Consider the following 22,994-nt stretch of genomic DNA (forward strand, 5'->3'; position numbering starts at 1 on the left):
GCGACTAATTTCGGCCATGATTGGCCCCTTTAGCGTGAACAACTGTCATTTATTAACCCATAACGCAAGGTGGCTTTATCCTACAGAGACTGGCGTTTGTGAAATAATGATCCTGTGTATTTTACGCGTTCTATTTTTTCCCTTCATAACTTCCTCTCCTGTGCCAACCTCTTCATCTCACCGTAGCCTCTCCAGTTATCTGTTGGAAATATTCAAACTTCTGTCTTCTCCTACACTTTTACCTTCTGTAGCTCCTTGTATACCCTAATGTCTCAACATGTGTCCTATCATTCGCTCTCTTTTTCGTGTCTATATTTTCCCCATAATCTTTCCCTCGTTGATCCTCAAATTAAAACGGATGCTTGGTAAAAGCAGAATTCTGTTAGCGAGGGACCCTCTTTGGCTGTGTCAGTGTACTTCGTATATTTTCGTTGCTTCGTCTGTCATGCTTAATTTTGCTTCCAAGGTAACAGAATTCGTTCACCCCATCTAATTCGTGGCCCTTCTGTTCGCTAATCTCATTTCTGCTTCTTCTCATTACTTTCATCTTTCTTTGTTGTACACTCAGTTTATAGTCTCTCTTCATTTTCACTGAGGAGAGAAATGTCATCAGTGAACCTTATCACTGACATACTTCCACCCTGAATTTTAATCCCACTCCTGAAACTGTCTTTTATTTTCGTCATTGCTTCTCCGACGTATGGCGTATGGCTTGGCGAAAGAATTTCGGTAAGGGTCCCTGCATCATTCGTTTACAAGGGAATCAATGTACAGCAAATGGATGGGCAAAACAGACCGGTGAAAACCGATAGCGGTATTTTAGTTCTGAATAACTGGTATTTTTCGTTATTTGATATAACGTGTTTATTTTTTACTAATGTTGTTGTTGTTGTCTTCAGTCCTGAGACTGGTTTGATACAGCTCTCCATGCTACTCTATCCTGTGCAAGCTTCTTCATCTCCCAGTACCTACTGCAACCTACATCCTTCTGAATCTGCGTTGTGTTCATCTCCTGGTCTCCCTCTGTGATTTTTACCCACCACGCTGCCCTCAAATACTAAATTGGTGATCCCTTGATGCCTCAGAATATGCCCTACCAACCGATCCCTTCTTCTAGTAAAGTTGTGCCACAAATTTCTTTTCTCTCCAATTCTGTTCAATACGTCCTCATTAGTTTTGTGATCTATATATCTAATCTTCAGCTTTCTACTGTAGCACCACATTTCGAAAGCTTCTATTCCATTCTTGTCCAAACTATTTATCGTCCATGTTTCACTTCCATACATGGCTACACTCCATACAAATACTTACAGAAACGACTTCCTGACACTATATTCGATGTTAACAAATTTCTCTTCTTCAGAAATGCCTTCCTCGCCATTGCCAATCTACATTTTATATCCTCTCTACTATGACCATCAGCAGTTATTTTGCATCCCAAATAGCAAAACTCATTTACTACTAATAACAGTGTAAAAATCCGAAATATCATTCAGCCGTAGCAACAGTGCTACAATGTTTCGTTTTTAAATAAACCTTTTTTAATTTTTTATTCGTAAAATTTTCATTGTTGCGAAATATTGCATTATTGTAGAAAATGGGAAAAGCGATCAATGCTATTGCAGTAACATTGCGTGCAGCAACGATTAACAAACACATGACATCAGAATTGATACAACACTGCTGAGCTCCAGTTTGCAGTGTGTCGTGGCCTTATAGATGAGTGTAAAAGAGTTTTATTGATCAGATATTTGTTAATACGGAGTTAAAGTCATGATTCTCCACTTGGCCAAACGTTTGGCCGCATTTTTGAAAAGAAACATAGATCAATAAAAAGTCTTGCTCCTGCTGCGGCTTCCCCGAGGAGTCAAGGAGAGGAAACCGCTCGATGTCCACGGCTGGCCTTAGGTCGAGTTCTGGTGTGTTGTCATACGCCGAAGATTCTGAACGACGCGCAGCACGAAGACAGCACTCTGGATGAGATGATCGCGAGCTCCCGCGCCTTGAAGCCCAGCTTCAGGAGGTCGCTCGCGTCTGTGGGGACCATGTCTCCCTCCAATTCAACGTGTGGACTCCGGGACGCAGGTCGAGAACGGCACGCCTGATGGACGGCGTGTCGTATTTCACCGCTTTCTGCTGGTGACACCAGTCTAGCCGAAGGTGGTTGCCGACTATCTAGTCATAGACTATGTGGGCTTGGCCGTCTGTGACCGCGACGCTGCCAGGCTTTCGGAGTCCTTCCGGTATTCGAAGGTGGAGCTCCACCGAGACGTCGAATCCCCTTTGCGCGAGTCCACGCGCGGGATACTTCACAACCGCGTCGTGACGTTTCACGCGGGACCCGTGAGTTTGTCCGCAAGCCTGGATGACGTGGTTGTCGGCCTCGACGGCTCTGCAGCCCGCGCGGCGTCGGGTGTCGGCCACCCGTCCGCGCCTGAGCCGTTTATGCGGGTGCGGATGGCGTTGATGTAATCGCGCCCAGATAGGAGTCGACTGGTGTCGGCAACCCACTGGTGACGCTCCTGGATGGGGGCAGACTCGGAGAGGGCCGCAACGTCGAAGGCGACGTGTAGGCGTGCCGCCCACATCCCGAACCTGCTCCGACGTCGTGAGGTGTCCTTCCCACGTCAAGTGCCGCTCGAGAACTGCGACCGCGACCTCACGGTGCATCTCGCGCAGGCCCGCGTTGTCCACAGCTTGTCCCAAGTTCTGCAGCGTCGGGAGCCGGGCCCGCCGTAGGGTAAGGCAGATGGGATGCAGAGGCGGCCGCACGTAAGGCCTCCCCGGTTTGTCTGAAAAAACAGGTTCCAGGTGCTGTCTGCGGCTGACACTGGCGCTCAGCCAGATGCTGTCGCCTGTCCTGCTTCAGAGGAAAACACTCAGCCTGCAAAATCCGGGCAATCTCAGAGGGTGGGATTATTGGTAGTTGAGATCTCCAACGTTAGGCGCGTTATGGGCCCCTTAGGGACTTCGCTGACGAGAAGGGTAAGAAAACCAATGTGCACTCCGTTTGCATATCGGGTGGAATCATTCCAGATGTGGAAAGGGTCCTTCCGGATGCCATGAAGAGCACAGGGTGCAGCCAACTGCAGGTGGTTGCTTACGTCGGTACCAATGATGTGTGTCACTTTGAATCTGAAGAGATTCTCTCTGTTTTCGAGCGGCTAACAGAAGTGGTAAAGGCTGCCAGTCTTGTTTGCAGGATGAAAGCAGGGCTGACCATTCGCAGCATAGTCGACAGGACCGATTGCTGATCTCTGCTACAGAGCCAAGTGGAGGGTCTTAATCAGAGGCTCAGTTGTTTTGCGACCCTGTAGGCTGCAGATTCCTAGACTTGCGCCAGCTGGTGGTTGGGTTTCGGGTTCCGCTGAATAGGTCAGGTGTCCACTATACGCAGGAGCCGGCTACACGGGTAGCAGGGGCTGTGCGGCGTGGACTTTAACCTTTTCTTTTTTTTTAAAAAAAAAAAAAAAGAGGGTCTCGGGAAAACACAAGAAGGGCTTCAGTCACAAAGGGAGTGGGCTGAACACAGGAAGAACGTAGATACAGGAACCATTGGTATAAAAGTCGTAAATTGTCTTAGCTGTGTTGGGAAAGTACCAGAGCTCCAAGCACTAATAGAAAGACCTGATGATCAAATCATTATATGCACTGAAAGCTGGCTTTTGATTTCAAACACGTACCCGTACCCGACTCATACGATAATCGTAGGTGGTGACTTTAATTTACTCCCGATATGTTGGCGGAAATACATGTTTAATTCCGGAGGTACTCCTGAAATATCATCTGAAATTGTGCCAAACTCATTCTCTGAAAATTATTTCGAGCAGTTAGTTCATGAGCACACGCGAATAGTAAACGGTTGTGAAAACACACTTGACCTCTTAGCAACAAATAATCCTGAGTTAATAACGAGCATCAAAACCGATTCAGGGATTAGTGAACACAGGGTTGTCGTAGCAAGATTGAATATTGTAATCCCCAAATCCTCGGAAAATAAGCGAAAAATATACCTATTCCAAAAAGCAGATAAAAATTCACCTGACACCTTCTTGAGAGACAATCTCCACTCATTCCAAATTAATAACGAGTGTAGACCAGATGTGGCTTGTATTCGAAGAAATAGTATCGGCAGCAATTGAGAGATTTATACCAAATAAATTAACAAACGACGGAGCTGATCCTCCTTGGTACACAAAACGGGTTAGAACACTGTTGCAGAAACAACGAAACAAACATGTCAAATTTAAACAGACGCAAAATCCCGAGGATTGGCGATGTTTTACAGAAGCTCGAAATTTAGTGCGGACTTAAGGGCGAGATGCCTATAACAGTTTCCACAACGAAACTTTGTCTCGAAACCTGGCAGAAAATCCATAAGACATTGTGGTGGTATGTGAAGTATGTTAGCGGCAAGAAACAATCAATGCCTTTCTCTGTACGATAGCAATGGAGATACTATCAAAGACAGTGCTGCCAAAGCAGAGTTACTAAACACAGCCTTCTGAAATGCCTTCACAAAAGAAGACTTAAGTAAATACTCCAGAATTCGAATCAAGAACAGCTGCCAGCATGAGTAACGTAGAAGTAAATATCCTCAGAGTAGTGAAGCAACTTAAATCACTTAATAAAAGCAAGTCTTCTGCCCCAGACTGTATATCAATTAGGTTCCTTTCGGAGTATGCTGATGCATTAGCTCCATAAGACAATCGTTCGCTCGACAAAATATCCGTACCCAAAGACTGGAAAGTTGCACAGGTCACACCAATAGTCAAGAAAGGTAGTATGATTAATCCACTAAATTACAGGCCCATATCGTTAACGTCTATATGTAGCAGGATTTTAGAACATGTATTGTGTTCGAACATTATGAATTACCTCGAAGAAAACTGTCTATTGACACGCAGTCAACATTGGTTTAGAAAACATCGTTCCTGCGAAACACAACTAGCTCTTTACTCACATAAAGTGTTGAGTGCTATTGACAAGGGATTTCAGATCGATTCCGTATTTCTGGATTTCCGGAAGGCTTTTGACATTGTACCACACAAGCGACTCGTAGTGAAATTGTGCGCTTATGGAATATCGTCTCAGTTATGTGACTGGATTTGTGATACCCTGTCAGAGAGGTCACAGTTCGTAGTAACTGACGGAAAGTCATCGAGTGAAACAGAAGTGATTTCTGGCGTTCCCCACGTTAGAGGACCTTTGCTGTTTCTTATCTATATAAACGATTTGGGAGACACTCTGAGCAGCCGTTTTCGGTTGTTTGCAGATGACGCTGTCGTTTATCGACTAATAAAGTCATGAGAAGATCAAAACAAACTGCAAAACGATTTAGAAACAATATCTGAATGGTGCGAAAAGTGGCAGTTGACCCTGAATAACGGAAAGTGTGAGGTCATCCACATGAGTGCTAAAAGGAACTCGTTAAACTTCGGTTACACGATAAATCAGTCTAATCTAAAAGCAGTAAATTCAACTAAATATCTAGGTATTAAAGTTACGACCAACTTAAATTGGAAGAAACACACAGAAAATGGGGTAGGCTAATCAAAGGCTGCATTTTATTGGCAGGACACTTAGGAAATGTAACAGACATACTAAAGAGACTGCCTACAATACGCTTGTCCGTCCCCTTTTAGAATACTGTTGCACTGTGTGGGATCCTTAACAGATAGGACTGACGGAGTACATCGTAGAAGTTCAAAGAAAGACAGCAAGTTTTGTATTATCGCGAAATATGGGAGAGAGTGTCACAGAAATGATAGAGGATTTGGGCTGGAAATCGTTAAAAGAAAGACTTTTTTCGTTGCGACGGAATCTTCTCACGAAATTCCAATCGCCAACTTTCTCCTCCGAATGCGAAAATATTTTGTTGACACCGACCTACATAGGGAGGAACGATCACCACGATAAAATAAAGTAAATCAGAGCTCGTATTCTTTCCGCGCGCTATACGAGATTGGAATAATAGAGCATTGTAAAGGTGGTTTGATGAACCCACTGCCAGGCACTTAAATGTGATTTGCGGAGTATCGATGTAGATGAATCTCTATTGATCGTTCACCTTGTGTCAAGAACTGATGGTGGGCTATGCCGTGAGTATAACCTTCACATAGGACCGCACTTGTCACACATTTTCGGTTATGACGATACACAATGCGTCCACCGGGTCGTTGGGACGTCATATCCGTTAACGCGTGTGTATAACAATTTTGTGTAGCTCAGTGGTCTGGTGTAAAACTTGAGATTGGACGCCACTTCGGCGACTGTCCTACCCCAGTTATCCAACCTGGGAAAGAGGACCTACAGTTAAACGTGGAATCCGAACCACAACTGGCGACTCCTCACATCCTTGAGAAGTAAAAGCTTGTTGCGTTTACTGAGAAATCCGTGGTCTGACAGAGGCGACCTTTCTGTTTGCAAGGATGCCCGACAATCCATCTTTTATCGCATTTCGGCAGTTCTGCATCGTTGTTAACATCGTCTAGTCACTCTTAACAACTAGTATTCCCCGCTGTTCTTGTCAGTTTTGGAACAAGTTTTGCTGTTACTTGTGCATAGAGTAACGTCGTCGTTGCTTTCGTTGGTATTGTTGTATCCAGTCAGAAACAGGTTTGCAGTAGCTCTCCATACGAGTCTGCACTGTGTAAGCCTCTTCTTCTCTGCATAACCATTGCAACCTCCATCCACTTTTAACCTGCTTACAGCCAAACCTTGATCTCCCTCAGCAACTTTTAACTCCTCCCTCCTCCAAGAGTTCCCTCTATTACTATATTCAGTATTTCTCGTGTCTCAGGAGCATCAATCAGTCTGTCTCTTATTTCAGTTTACTTGTGCCGTAAATTTCTTTACTGGCCGATTCGATTCATAACTAATGAAGACTGAGCAGGTTCTTGGTTGAAAAAAGATTGAATATGAAGCCAGGCGAGGACTTCTAACTGCACCATCCTAGCATTCACTTATACGGTATTAAGGAAAACTGCGCATACGCTCAAACGCTGGATGGGCACGGATATTTGTCCGCTACTCCCGAATTTGAGTATCTTAAACTTTGCACCACTTCGCTCGGTTTCACTATATATATATATATATATATATATATATATATATATATATATATATATATATATATATATATATATATATACACTGAAACGACGAATGAAGATTTATACCGAGGTCGGGAATTGAACCCTGGTATGTTGCTCACTAGACAGACGCATTAGCCACTACGCCTCCTGAAATAGAGGCTTTGCACAACTGCACGGACTACCCTAGCATGCCTCCTTCCTCTTTGTGTTCCCCCATGCAGAGGCTCTCCAGCTGTATTGGAATGGCATCTTAGCATCAAACGAATCGGGGGTCCTGCCTGAAACCCAGGCTTATTGCACATTAACCAAACGGAACTGTACGGTTCCAGTTCTTTCTCACGTCTCGGACATTCATGCACACTGAACCAATGAATGAAAAATTGTACCAAGGCTGGGAATCGAACTCGGGCCTCTTGCTCACTAGGCAGATGTACTAATCACTGCACAACCCCCGGCACAGTGTCTTTGCGCAACTGCATGGACTACCGTAACATGCTTTCTTTCCTCCTTTTCTTAAAAATACTCAAAAAGTAAATCCGCCTTCAGATTTTGCTATCAGGGACAATGGAATTACATGGGACATATGTCTGTTGTTCACAGGCATTTAGTCTGGCATCCATTTCAGTTATTAATAGGCGAATATCATTGGAACTACCCGATATCAAAACTCGGACTTTCATGGCCCTGGCACAAACTTTCATTCGTCGCTTCAGTCTGCATATATACAATATTATTGTTGTAACTGTTACCATTATTATTATTATTATTATGGCGTTTCAGGGACCAACTGAACCACAACAAGATAATTGTTTATTTGCCATTTCGTTCAGTCCTCTCCAACGCTCTTATTTTCTCGAAAGGAGCGTTTTCTCCTTATTTGACAAAATCATAATTTCACAACAGAAAATCGAAAAGTGCCCTCACCGGTATCAGCGTTACATTTCACACTATGTTTATGTAATCCGTGACCAGCGCGTGTAAATGAGGGAGATACTTCATTTTGTCTTCAGTTGCTTTTGCTTCCGCACTGGAAAGGCCGTCTTTCTGATCTTTTCACCAGTAGAGGGATTTTCGTTTCTGTCTTGATTTAGGATTTGTGTAGTTTGTCGCTTCCACGTGCACTGAAGGGAACAGCTATAATAGAGGCGGCCGTGGAGCACGACCATAGTCAGCCTGTGAAAGCGCGCCATTCCTGGCTATCGGTCAGACCGCAAGCGCAGTCGTGTGGGCTGGAAGAGTGAATAAAACTTCTAATTTTCTAGAGGTTCTTGCTATTTTCAAGACTCTTAGTACGGATGCTACTTCAGTTTCCGAAAGTTAACTGAAGAGCTAGAAAACCACACATGTAAACTTTTTCAGCAAAAAGTTATTTGGGTGTGGGAGCGTGATGGATGGACCCCCGTAAGGTTATTTACCTTCCTTTAAGGCGCCCTCCACCCTACTGGGAAGCGGACGAGGGGTTGTGTTGGTTAGAGTAGGTCGACAGATAGCAGCGTGGGCGGTGACACGTGCGCCGGCAGCCCGGCGTGGGCGGCGGCGCCACGCATCGATCGCCACGCCTGGCCCTCGACTCAGCCTCAGCACTCTCTGCTTCGCCAGCCACACTCCCGCCTCACCCCACTCGTCACGCCGCGCTTCTCTTTTCTTCCTGCCGGAGCGTTCTGCTCCATTTGTCACGCCCGCAGAGAGAGAGAGAGAGAGAGAGAGAGAGAGAGGTATAGGTATGAAATAGAACGATCACGTAGCCCGAGTCGTGGACAAAGCAAGCAGCAGGCTGCAGTTCATTCATACAATATTGGAAAACTGCTACTCATCTGCGAGAGCTACCTTTCAAAACGTGCAAATAAATTGGCGGCGAGTGGCATTCATACCGAGGTAGATTGAGGAGATGTCGAATGTGTACAAAAGGAGGAACGAATTCACTAAAAAATCAGTTCAGCTAAAGTGACAGTCTCTGGTGAGGGACGTTAAAATTGTAAATAATGGAGCACTGGGAGACAAGTGCGAAATATGCAACATAACTGACAAGAAAAGGCTCCAAGTATTGAATCTAGGTACTGTATATCACACAGTTCTTCAAAACAGATAAAGTGAAACTAGCAGGGCTTACGTAAGGGTCTACACTCAGTGTGTGTAACCAACCGAAAAAAACGCTAAACAGTGTTGTTCAGTGATTGGCACAGTTACGTTTGTAAGCTAAGTCGATTAAGTATACCAAAGAAAGTGGAATTAGCATTGCTCATAAAATTCACAAGCTCTTATCTTAATCTTCTTTATTGTGGCCAGTAGTTCCTCAAAATGCACAGATGCGTTACTTTCCTCACCCCCACCAGTTGTCATCCTGATGCTTTTCTGCCCCACCTCGATCCTTTGTTTGCATTTCCTTATTCTTCATTCTAGTTTCACCTTGTTTTTCCATCATTTCTCCCACATTGCTCTTTTTTCATCCTCTCTCTCTCTCTCTCTCTCTCTCTCTCTCTCTCTCTCTCTCTCTCTCTCTCTCTCTCTCTCTCTCGCAGCCATTGTCCCTTCACCCCCCCCCCCCTTTGCATCCCTTCTCCTTTCATCCCCCTTTGCTCCACCCTTTCTCCCTTCATCAGGATTTCTCCCTTCATAATCAACCTTTCTCCCTAATTCAGCCTTCAGCCTCTTCTCCAACCTTTCATCCTTCACCCTCCCTCCCCTCGGTTTCCCTGCTATTTCCCCTTGTGTATCACTTCCTCTACACTTCACACTCTCTCTTTGTACATCAGTATCACTACCATTTCTCTTTGTGCACCCCCCCCCCCCCCCCGAATCCTTTCAGTCTGAACCTCTCCTGATTCTTCAATAAATTCTTTTGATTTGTTTTTCTGATTGGCTGCCTGAAGATTACTTGTTGGATTTGTATCTACCAGGTGAGCCATTTAAGACATACGATCCAAGATATATTTGAGTTGAGTAAATACATATAATTACGGTTTTCACTAAGGCATCACAGATTTTCTGATGTGTGCAAGTAATTCTTAATGAGTGTAGCTACCAAACTATGACCCTGACATTTTTTTAATGGAGCTTTTTAGTTTTTTCTATGCCATTGGAAAGAACTTCCATAGGAGACTCAAGGACAGCTTTGGTGAAGATTGCAAAGTAACAAGAAATAACAGAACAAATCACTCTCCTACTGTCAGGAGAAGAGGTGTGGTTCATATGTATATTATTACGACACTCAAAGCAAGAGCTCAAAATCTTATCCTTGAACATCGATACCTTCTGCAAAGTGGTTGCGGAGAACTATACTGCACGATGAATTACATCTGTACTTATTACAGGTAAGGCTGATGTTTGGTATTTCAAGCTCCATATGTGTACCATTTCACCAATCTCCATGCAGAAACCCAATGTGGATTTCAAAAATATGGCAACACCACACAGCTGTCACAGAGTTTTTGCATGAAGTCTTAGCTATCATGATAGAAGAAAGCATACTGTAGGTATATTTTCAGATACCTCAAAGGCTTTCAACGTAGCCAGCTGTTCACTCCTCTTGCAGAAACTAAGGGCATGCAATATCGTGCACAAATATCTGGAACTCCTTTCTATTTACCCAAAAAAACTGAGAACTATGCACAAATACAAATTATCAAAATGAATTGAGAAAAATAAACTGAAACAGTATTGCCATGTGTGCTGCACAGGCCAGGATTGGGACCATTTCTTTTTCTCGTGTATGTAAGTATTATACTTCCTTATAGTTCCCATGGAATTACTTATGCTGATGCCCCACTCTACTGTTTTATGGTGGCAATGAGGAGGAGATAAAATCTTTTTCAACACTTGGGATATCTGAAGTGACTAAATATTTTAGTAAATGTGACCTAAAAATAAATACTACCAATTTATAGTCAATGGAGTTTAAAGCAGGCAACCGTGCCACAGATGTCTAAAAAATATTTGTGTGATTTCATATACTTGCAATGAAGACCACAAATTCTTTGATCTGGACTTGGATGGCAGTCTTTGATGGAAAACAATGTTAACTATGTGTGCAAGAAAATAATTGTTCCATTGTACTTGCTTAGCCAACAGTGCAAAATTGTATGTAAGAAAACCTAAAAACTGTGTGGGAGGGTGTCACTGAGGTGCACTGCAACAGAATACTGGTACTAGAAAAGAGATCTGTTTAGTCAATACATAGCATGGGTTACAGGGATACCTTTCGTGACATCCTTAGCAAAAATAAGTATCTCACTGTACAGTCAGTCCATCAGGGTGACACACCCAAATGTTACAATGTACGTACATAACCACAATGCGAGAGATAATTATGTTTATTGAAGACAAAGAACAAAATTAAAAGTTATGGACTACAGTCCGTGTGTCAGCAAATTGTCAGAATCACTAAGAACACATACTGGGGACCTATTTCAAAACAAAATTAAAATATTTGTTATAAATAACTGTCTGTATTCACTGAAAGAATTCTAAGCTGTATATATTATGTATAAACCTTTGTAGTTAAATATGTTATGTATTAAACCTTTGCACACAAATTATATATACTATATTTTTATAACATTGACCTTCGCAAAAGCAATCATTTGATGACTACAAGCCAAAATAAATATAAATACATAAAAAATAATTGTCATTGAAGTCCTCTTTGAAGGGGTTTTTCAACAGAAAAAAAGATACTGTTATACTACAAGTAAGTGTGTTATAATTTAGCAGCTATAGGCATTAAAAATTACTTGTGTACATAAAAAAATTCACCACTTTGTCTGCTATAATTAAATGAAAACTGCAACTCAATATCCCAAAAGTGATTTGTTGTGGCATATTCTACTAATGTATAACATGTTATTTCCGATATCATAAACATTTCTCACAGTAGAATTGTTGTTTGAGTTTTTTACTACCCTCACACTAAAATTTCCTGTTACAGTAATGCAATGATACTGCTGCCATTTGTCAATATCAATAACTATTCCTGAATGTCCACGACCATGTCATCAGAATGAGAGTATGTGGTTGCATAGACTTAAATAGAATGGCTTTCTTCATTTCTGACAATACTATAACATAACCTTACCTGATTATACTTACTTGTCATTCAACGCTACTGTCCTACCTCTGAAATGCAAGATACCAAGATTTAAAAGCCCGAGCTATTGTATATTTAGTGAAACTTTATGTACCAAAGGTGAGGTGCAGAGTGACTGGCCTGAAGTGTTACCTGAGGTCCAGAAGTCCACTAGTTTAGATATTCTTCCATCCAGGTTGGAATGCCAGTGCCATAGGAACTGGCAGGTTTCAGTGGGGCTATTGAAAATCCTACCTGTGTCATGCTACGATGGCCTTAAATGGTTTGGTGAGAGACATGAAAAAGCTCAACAGAGATATTTTCCCAATACTCTCTCTCTCTCTCTCTCTCTCTCTCTCTCTCTCTCTCTCTCTCTCTCTGTGTGTGTGTGTGTGTGTGTGTGTGTGTGTGTGTGTGTGTGTGTGTGTGTGTGTAGCTATTATATTTCTATCACAAACTAGTAATAAAAGTAAAATATATAATCAATGTGATATTTATATTATCTCTGTTCTTGTTATAGCTCTCATTTTCACCAACTACACCAACATGGAGCCACTTCCGCTTGCTGGCACTTTTGCTTGGCATCTTGATGCTGTCTGGTGTCCTGTTCATAGTCTGCATACTTGTTGGCTTTTTTGGCAGTGGACTAAACACCTTTGCGTTCATGGTTGCAGAGGTAAGTTGACAATGTTTTCTCTCTCTCTCTCTCTCTCTCTCTCTCTCTCTCTCTCTCTCTCTCTCTCTCTCTCTCTCTCTCTCTTATATATTGCAACTGAAGTCTCCAATATTTTTTGTACACAATAACTCTGTTAGTTCAAGTTCTAATTAGCAATACTCGTGTATAAAATTGAGATGATAGAATAAACGTAAAAGACACCAATATCTCTGAACTGGTATATGGGAACAATACAATTGGTCCCAGTAGGAAGTTGTACAGTAACTAACTGAATTTCCAAACAAATTTGTAATGCTGCTCTGAATGCTAGATAGCATTCACATTGTATAGCCATTCTGTGCCATTATGGGCTTGAGACAATGCTTTCCAGGTGTGGCTGAAAGTGGAGCATTTATGGTCCCTCAGGTAATTTTCTTTAGCTTATTGCCTCTTTGTGTAGCAACTGTTTGACATATATGTTTTCAAAAAATCTAGGACTAGACCTGTAGTTTACAACCATTTCAGTACTTTTGTCTCTGAGATAAAAAAGAAATCTTGTAGGTTACAGTTATTTATTCTTCTTTGTGAACTGAAGTTGTGAGTTGAATTTAAGAAGGGAAAAACAGTCATACCTCGTTTCATGACCACTCATACTTATTCAAAAACTTATACAAACAAGGGCAGAATGAGTACTTTCGTAAGTAGTGTACACTTCAAGTAATGTAATATTTCACCCCTTACTTTTTACATGTTAAAGCTGTCTCCATTGCAGTGTTCAAATTTAAATACATTGCTCCTTACCACATTAAAAGACATAAGTTGTATCAAATTTCCAAATTACTGATTAGTGGTCTAGCACATGAACCTATTGTAGACAACTTGGTGCTAATTTTCCACATCTTTTTGTGTAAAAGCTGCACTGCTGCTATCTTATTGCTTCACGTGAATGTAAGAGGGGGGAACCTCAGCATAGTACATGTGATTAAAGAACACACATTGAAATGTCAGTGAAAAATCTTTCTGAAATGCAATGAAAGTTGGAGTCAAGATGATTGTATTTTACATTAAAGACTGATGTAAAGATCAACTGGCAGGTTGAAGATTAGGTGGTGGAGAATTTTTACAGTTCCTAGCATTGAGGAAGAATAAAATAGTTAAGCTGAGTGTAATTGAGGGGTGCCAAATAACACAGAAACTGCAATACGTTTACTAGAAAAAAGAGCTTACCTAGGTATGCATAATCACAACACGTCAACAACTGGATTTTGAAAGACATGTAGCACGAGGAACCAAAGACAAATTGGGTACCTAGACTGAGACAGGAGCTATATGAGAATGAAGAACCAATTTTAAACATGATAGAGAAGATCCTTGCATGCTGTTTGTTGGTTTTGGAAGCCTGGCAGCTAGTGCCGGTGTCAATTTGTCTCTAGGTATCGAAAGCTATTTTACTTTGTTGCCGTGGCTCTAGATGTTGAAAGTTATTCTGTTTTGTCAGCTCTGGTATTTAGTGTTCTCCATTCAAGTAGAACCAGTTAGTTGCAAAATAAAGAAAAAAAAATTTCCTCCTTTCGTATATATTGTTTATGTTCTGATATTTTATATACATCATCTGTTTGTAAATAAATGAAGTGGTGTAGCTGACCAATTGTTATTCTTGCAGTGCATCCAACTGACAGTTCAGACACTGCACACAGTGCTGCGGTACTGCCTGCACTTGTATGACCTTCGGGGGAGCGGAGCTGGTACAGGTGGTAGCGGCTCTGCAGAAGGCTTTGGAGAGGCAAGAGTGTGGGAACGACGTGGCCCTGCTGCTTACTATGCGCAGCTCATATTTGAACTGGCAGCACTTGTTGTAGACTTGTTACACCATCTGCACATGTTACTCTGGTCAAATATTTTCCTTTCAATGGCATCACTTGTCATCTGTATGCAGCTGCGCTACCTCGGCCATGAAATCCAACGAAGACTCAAGAGACATCGAAATTACCTGTGGGTGCTTAGACACATGCAGCAGAAGTGAGTAGAAACAGAAATAACGTTAACAGTAATGAAATTCATTTTTTGTATTGTATGTGAAGCTCCTTTTTCCTAGGAGGAAATGTGAACATCATCAATCTGAGAAGTGTGATAATCCCTCTGTTCAATCTCCAGCTGCTCAGAGAGAGAACTGCCAAACTGCTGATACATGTTATGTGCCTTTTAGAATACAATTTTGTGATACCAGTGATGGAGCAAATTACGGTAGAAATGATATTGTGGTTGCCAGGGACTGGTTTGCTTCTTAGTGCTATTTAATTTTGGTTATAAATTACTCAAAAGGACTCTTATGTAGGAGAGTACAAGGCCCAATTCCACAATATTTCACATCACTATGTTCTACATGTCATCAGTTAGATGAGACCCAGAATTCTCATGCTTTCTTCCAACTAACAGCAGGGTGCAAATAATATGCCAAGTACTGTGCAGAGCTGGCAGCATTTGCTACTAATGTCTGTGCCACTACCTTCACAAATAAATGTAAGCCCTTGGCTAAATGAGCACCCAGTGGCATTTCGGATCCTTTCTACAGCATCTAGGAAAAGTAATTCAATGCAGTACTACTGTATATCAAAGAAATACTGCACCTTAAAACTACAAGAAGACAGAATGCAGACTGGAACTTATCTGTAGGGCAGGGTTCCAGTACTGCCAATAGACAGTTCCTTACTTTAGGGAGGAAAGAGGGATAGGTTTTGGAAGGTTGGGAAGGGGATATCCTGATTGAGAGGGACCCATCTGTTGTGAAGAAAAGAGGTTGCTGCTTATTTCTTTTCATAATTCTCTAGGTGATGAATGCATATTCCCCTCTCCCTTGTGTTTGCACTTCATTGAAATGGACACACATTTAACCAATATCTAAGATAGAAAAGATTTGACCTAAGTGTCTATTATTTCAATATTAAGTACATGATCTATTTATATATTCATCAAGAGTCATTGTCTAACAACACTTTAAGTGTTTTCATCTGTTTGGTGACACCAGTTTTTAGTATTTCACAGGTGCTGTTTCAGGACCAAATTAAAATGTTTTTGTCTATCTCAAGGTAGACAGCAAGAAGCCTGTTGCAACCTCTTGTGAATCTGATGCACATTTTTTGTGTGTAAAACTTGAGTTTTAATGTATCTTTCCTGTGCTGCATCAACATTTGCAAGGCAGTGAATCTCTCTCTCCTCAGTCTTAAGTGCTTCTGTATCAATAACACAATGTAGCAATTTGAAGAAAAAAAAAGTTCACAGAACTGTTGAGAAAAATATAAGGAGAGAAAAAGTCACAGGTCGAATTGAGTTTTCTAACAGTCCTCCCACCAAAGAAAGTTCAGACTCACATGAATGGGTTGGATTCAAATGTGCTCAATTCTAACTGTAGACATCTAATGAACTTACAAAATAAGTCCCATTGTTTCTCTATGCTTCTGAGTGCTAAAATTTGTCTTAAAAATTTGTGCTTTAAAAATAAAATTCACAGAAAATATGTGTAGTTATTAAATTATTGTGCTTTGGAAATCTTGTCTGTCATGAAAATCTCGCCATCCTTCACAAAGTAAGACTTTTTCCCATTGAAGAAAAAAGCCTTAGCTATATTATTTTACATAATATAAGTGTGGTCATTGCTAAACTAATGCTGAAAATGTTTGTTAATTTTTGTAGCTATCCTATGGCAACACCAGAAGAGCTTGCCGAAAATTCTGACAACTGTGCAATCTGCTGGGAGAAGATGGAATCTGCAAGGCGTCTGCCATGTTCTCATCTCTTTCACAAGTTAGTATTTTGTAAAATTCAGTTACTCTCCTTATTACATCCTACATACTTTTAAATCAGTGAATTTTGAACACTGTAATAGTTTTTTTTTTCTGTAGACGGTTGTATTCATGTGTGTTGCAGAAAGTCCGAAAAGCACTGTTTGTTCAAATTTTGGAAGTCAACATGCCCACACATTCATCTTTCAGGGTATTCTGAGTGTGGATCACTTGTGACCTGCCCTGCCTTGGCACGGGTATCACTAAGTATCTGGAGCTGGATGACTTGTGGTGGCATACACAAAACTTTCTTGTGAATCAGTCTATGTGTTAGTGAAAAAAATGTCAAAATCCCTGTTCCCCCAGGGAGCTGACAACTCTTTTGTGAGTATGTGCTCGGCTACCCCAGGGCCCCTGCCTTCGCAGTATTGCTTCCTTTCCGTGCTGCAAGCTTGTACCTCCACTATCCTGCCTCTCCATTGGATAGTTTTCTGGGTGCAGACCCTGCTTGTACCTGATTTATAACTGGGAATAGAGTTTCCACTTCTGGGGTATTCTACAACTTTCCAATGAATAAACACATGGTCCCCTTTTTTGGGTTTGACCTGCCACCAAATTTCAAAATTCACCCGAAGTGCAGATTGTGCAGCGAAGGTTGCACAGTGCAGTGTATATTCCACCTTTGTGCCTTTTCATCTGTGCACCCTTCCCTTTAACAAGGCAATACACTGAAAATCCAGCACTGTAGTCATCCCATTGTGGTGGGAGCGTGGGGTCACCATGTCCCAGTACAGTGTAGTCCTCTGACCATGCAAGGATCACACTGTTGGTGCCCAAGCTGAAAACCCACCTTGTATGCCAAGGAGTATGCGCCCATTGTGATTGGGGCACCGAGCAACAGCGAGATAGCTATTGCTGAGGCTGGGTGGCACCCATGGGGGGAGCCTGTTATGGAGTGGGTGGCACCATGGTGGACGAGCCACAAATGAAGCTGAAAATGTTCAGTTCCCTGGCTATGTCACGGGAGAAATGTAGGGCTCAGCAGCAAGCAGAGCAGTACTCCCCCACAATACTTAGTTTGTATAAAGACTAATTGTGATTCCTTATTGGCCACAAATCCTGTATTCTTTGTAGAGAATTTGGAAGACAAGTTTGTGAATGTGGTAGCTATCCCTAAACTGAAAAGTGGATCGATTTTGGTCCAAAAAAAACCTGCTCAGTCACAGGCTCTGCTCGTTTGTAATAAGCTGGAGGACATACTAGTGACTGTCATTTCCCATAACAGTTTAAATTTGGTTCAGGGCATCATTTTCCACAGAGACCTTCTACTGCAATCTGATAATTAGCTATGTGCCAACTTAAAGCGATGAGGTGCATACTTCGTTGCCATGAATAGGGACAACAGGGTCGCTACCAATGTGTTCATCTATGCCTTTTAGGGCGATTCATTGCTTGAGAAGGTCAAGGTGATGATCTACTGATGCTTTCTGAAACCATGTCGCCCCCCCCCCCCCCCCTCCCTTTCCTCCCTCCCCCCTGCATGCAGTGTTTCAAGTGTCTGAAACTCGAGCACATGTCTTCACGTTGCAACATGTGATTGCTCCTTGTGCCCCTCTCCCCACCTGTGTCAGCTGCGGAAAGCACCATTCTTCCTCCTCACCAGATTACATTGTTTTCCAGAGAGAGAAGAAAATAAAAGAATAAGACTCTGCACAAACTCGCTTACCACTAGGCCAAGAGGTAGTATGAGGAGTTGCACCCAGCTTGTAAAACTTTCATATACTACATCTGACGACATGGCCCCCTTTGACGATAGTACTCCCACCCATCACAATTCTTGCAATGGGGCCTCAGGACTGCTCAACCTTGGCCGCCAAGAGCGAGGCCAAGTTCTCATCACAGTGGTGAGAAAGCATCATTGCCCCAGTACTCTAATCAGGTAACCAGTCTCTAGACTGTTGTTTATAAGTTGCTTGAATGAATGGTGAGCTGGCAGCTGTATTGGCGCCTTGAGTCTCGGTGTCTTCTGGCTCCATCCCAAGGTGTTTCTTTTGCCAAGGCTGGTCAACTACTGATAATCTGGTTTACCTGGTCTGCCATCCGAACAGCTTTTGGGCGACATCAACACCTTGTAGCCATCTTCTTCGACCTGCAAAGGGCCTACGACACCATATCCTTGCTGCCTTGCACAAATGGTGTCTCTGGGGTCCGCTCCTGATTTGCATTCAGAATTTCCTCTCGCACTGTACATTCTGGGTTCCCTCCATATCCAAGAGAATGCGGTCCAGCAGGGCTCTGTACTAAGTGTACCTTTTTCTTGTAGCCATCAGTAGTGTAGCACTGGCTGTGGGGTTCTCAGTACCGCGTGAGGTGGCGCAGTAATTAGCGCACAGGAGTTGCATTCGGGAGGATGATGGCTCAAACCTGCTTCCAGCCATCCTGATTTAGGTATTATGTGATTTCCCTAAATTGCTTCAGGCAAATGCCGGGATGGTTCCTACGAAAAGGCATGGCAGACTTTCTTCCCTAATCCCCCGGGACCAGCGACCTCACTGTTTGGTCCCCTCTCCCAAACCAACCAACCAACAACAGGTTCTCAGTATCACCCTCCTTGTATGCTCCCCCCTGGGGGCTCACGGTCATGGCGAGCACAGGGCCCCGAGATATTGCAGCCTTCCTTCTTTCTCGGGCTGCATTTACTTTCCCTTCCCCTCCTTTCCTGACCTTGCTCCTTCTCTTCAGCCCTCTCCTCTCCCTCTCTTGGTGTACTTGCTTATGTTGGCTTTGCGATTTGGTTTTTTTGTGTAATTACCTCATCCTTTTGGCATTCTCTGGTCCCACTCTGGAGTTTGACCTCCATTACTAAATTTCTATTCCGTAGTGTGAGCTATTCGGGGAAGAGCACCTAACCTAATGTCTCCGGCGTGTGCCCTCATCGTTCCTTCCATCTTTTCCTTTATGTCGTTGTATGATGCTAGGGTCCATAGCCAGCATAGTAGGCAGCCCGTGTGGTGGGGTCACTATGTACCCTTTTGGTTGAGCCCCCTGAACACACAGGGATCACACTTCTGATACCTGAGCTGTGACCACCTCATCTAAGCCTAGGAATGGTTGCTTGTCATCCTGGAGCATCAGAACTCCCGGCACTGGCCGCTGTGCAAGATGGCCATTGCTGTGGCTCGGTGGCACCCGTGGGGAGAGTCCCTGATCATAGTGGGTGGTATCAGGGCGGCCGCTATGCAGATGATAAACGCATACGAGTCCAGAACTCCAGCTGTTCTTCTACAGCCGTCTCTTTGAATGACAAGGATTGTTTTCATGCTGCTTCTTCTGCCCCTTCGGCCTTCCCTTCCATGGCTACCCCTGGGAGGAGGGTCAGGCTCGTTGGCTAGGAGTGAAACCTTTCCCCCGTTATCTGGTTTGCACCAGGACTGATGGGGATCCTTTCACCAATACCAAACCTTTATTTTTTGCGGAACACATTGAGTACAAGTTTGGTGAAGTGGACTTTCTGAGCAAAATGCGGTCGGGTTTGTTGTTGGTCAAAACTGCTTCAGCTGCCCAGTCTTGGCACAATTCCTGTTTCCATTACCCCCCACTAGTCTCTCAATAGTGTTCAAGATGTGATATTTCACAGGGACCTCATCCTTCAAACTGATGAGAAACTTAGGAACAATGTAGGACGACAGGGTGCTCACTTGTTCAGCGTGTTCAGAAGGGCCTGAAGGACAATCACATTGATACTGGTGACTTTATCCTGGTCTTTGAAGGATATAGCCTCCCTGTGATGTGTAACCATACATCCCACCACCTGTGAGATGTTTTAAGTGCTTGCATTTTGGACACACCTTCCAGTTGTTTGCAGACCTTTCTCCATGGTGACTGTGGATGTCCCCTCCATTTGGGGAGTTCCTGTGTGTTCCCCCTCCTGTGTGTGTTAATTGTCGACATTCACCGGATTGCCCGGTTTATAAAAGCGAAAAGAAGGTACAGAAGTATAAGTCCCTTGATCGCCTAACTTACGCTGAGGTTCGTAAGAAGTGCGCACGTCTTCATCCTGTGTCAGTGACGTCAAGCTATGCTTTAGTTACATCTTCACCATTTCCTCCCCCCTTCCTTACCCCAGTTTCGCACCCATCTCCTCCGCCCCTCCCCTGCGGTTCCCATACCCTCCCCTCCGGGTGCCGGTCCCACTCCCCAGCCAGATAAGTGTCCCACTTCTTCGGCGTGTGCCGGTCAAGGGTGCCCCACACGAGACCTCCCCTTCCAAGCACCTTCCAGGCCAAAGGTCTGCTGCCACACAGCGGTGTGTGGGCCCCCAGGTCGCCCCTCTCTTTCTGTTCCAGATCTTGCTGCAGCTGGCTTCTTTTTGCAGCACAGCCCTCCTTGATCTCAAACAGAAAGGAAGAAGAAACGTAAGTCCCAGGACAAGGAGCCTCTGGTGTTGCCAGCAGTCCCGTTCCCACCTTCGCAACCTGACTCTGACTTGCTGTTCATGGATATCGCCCCCTCCTTGTCTGTGACAGATGATGACCCAGCGCCATGACTGGCTTAGCCTGTTCACCCCAAATTTGAATCATCATTCTGTGGTTACCCAATGGAATTGTAATGGATATTACCGTCACCTTCAGGGGTTGAAATCTCTTATTTCGTCTTAGTCTGCAGATTGTGTGGTTCTAGAGGAATCTCATTTTACTGATAATCACTCACCGACCCTCCAGGGGTACACTGCTTTCAGCCGAAATCGTGTGTCCCCCCCCCCCCCCCCCCCATGGACCTATGGTGGAGTTTGTATGTTGGTCTTTACAGACATTGCTATCATGTGGATTCCTCTTCAAACTACATTGGAAGTGGTTGCTGTTAGGGTCCACCTGGACTCTGGGGTCACAGTTTGCAATCTTTATCTACCTTCTGACAGGATTCTTACACCTGCTGCCTTAACTGTCCTTCAGTAACTTCCTCCTCCCTTCTTACTTCTCAGGGATTTTAATGCTTGTGGGGCAGTGCATTTCCATCTAGTCGGGGTCTTCTCATAGATCAGTTTCTTGCAGACCACAACTTGTGCCTTCTTAATGATGGCTCTCCTACTAATTTCATAGCCAGTCATGGTACCTTTTCTGTCATTGATCATTCTCTTTCTTCTCCCTCCCTCCCTCCTTCCTTCATTACACTGGTCACTACATGATAATCTTTGCGGTAGTGACCACTTCCCATTGATTTTTTTCGCTCCCTTCCCGCTCCCCGATGGACAGGTTACCTCATTGGTCTTTCCAACATGCCGATTAGCCTCGTTTTTTCTCCCTCTTTGTTGGGTTGTATTGATGACATCCTACGTGACGTGTCTTGACGCGATTGTTCACGCGTTTGCCTTGCTATCCTGTGCTCATCTGGACCATTTTGCCACCGGTAAGTTCCATGGTGGAGTACAGCCATTGCCATTGCCATTTGTGATCGCCATCAAGCTTTGCAGCACCTTAAGAGGCACCCATCCGTTGTCTATCTTATTAACTTTGAACACCTTTGCCCCAAAGACTGTTACTTAATCAAGTGGAGCTCCCCCTGCAGGTTCGGGGGTTAGAATAGGCCTGCGGTATTCCTGCCTGTCGTAAGAGGCGACTAAAAGGAGTCTCAAACTTTTCGGCCTTATATGATGGTCCCCTTTTGGGTTTGACCTCCATCTCTCAAAATTTTCCGAAGAGCGAGCCGATTGGGGAAGGGCGCCTTACTTGGTGCATTGTGTCCATCTTGCGATCAGACCTTTCGCCAGCTTATACACCGTTGAACTGCAGTCCTGTCTGCTCTCCATCTCTTGGGCATGACTCTTTTTCTGCGTGCAGATAACACCTTGCACCGTGCAGTGCCCCTTTCTGTACCGACGGTGACCGTGGACCACATGTTACCTAACATCCAGCACGGTAGCCAGTCCGTTGTGGTGGGGCCGCCATGTACCCTGTTGGTTGTAGCCCCCTGACAACACAGGGATCGCTCTACTGATGCCTGCGCCGTTAACTCCCCACGTATGCCAAGGAGTAGATGCCTATCCTCCTGGGGTATCGGGACTCCCGGCAACGGCCATCCTGCCAGGTGGCTCTTGCCGTGGCTGGGTGGTGCCCGTGGGGAGAGCCCTTGGTCGGAGTAGGTGCATCAGGGCGGATGACCCACAATGAAGCGTGGTACATCGTCTCTCGCTGGTGGCCAGCCGCCAGCAGTCTCTAAGCGTTCTCGGGCTCAGTTTAACGCTCAGAAGTACGATCCGAAAACGTTCCCCTCCCTGGCCACACCGTGGGAGGAACGTAAGTCTCAGGATGGCAGTAGCAGTTACTCGCCCCGCTTCTTAGTTTGTACGAGGGTTGATGGGGACTCTTTTCTCTCCACAAAGCCTCAGTTCTTCGTCGAGCATT

The 22,994-nt window shown here is 43.9% G+C and overlaps 1 protein-coding gene across 2 annotated transcripts in view; it reads left to right on the forward strand.

The window, feature by feature from the left end:
• Positions 1-22,994, forward strand: part of LOC126272564 (E3 ubiquitin-protein ligase AMFR-like) — a 310,352-nt gene that overhangs the window by 249,432 nt on the left and 37,926 nt on the right. For both annotated transcript variants that reach the window (XM_049975486.1, XM_049975485.1), the window contains exons 3-5: positions 12,680-12,835; positions 14,478-14,833; positions 16,505-16,615. In XM_049975486.1, the coding sequence (XP_049831443.1) occupies positions 12,680-12,835; positions 14,478-14,833; positions 16,505-16,615 (623 nt within the window). The remainder of the gene's footprint in view (positions 1-12,679; positions 12,836-14,477; positions 14,834-16,504; positions 16,616-22,994) is intronic.

The sequence above is a fragment of the Schistocerca gregaria genome, chromosome 5 (assembly GCF_023897955.1).
Source record: "Schistocerca gregaria isolate iqSchGreg1 chromosome 5, iqSchGreg1.2, whole genome shotgun sequence".
Classification (NCBI taxonomy): Eukaryota; Metazoa; Arthropoda; class Insecta; order Orthoptera; family Acrididae; genus Schistocerca; species Schistocerca gregaria.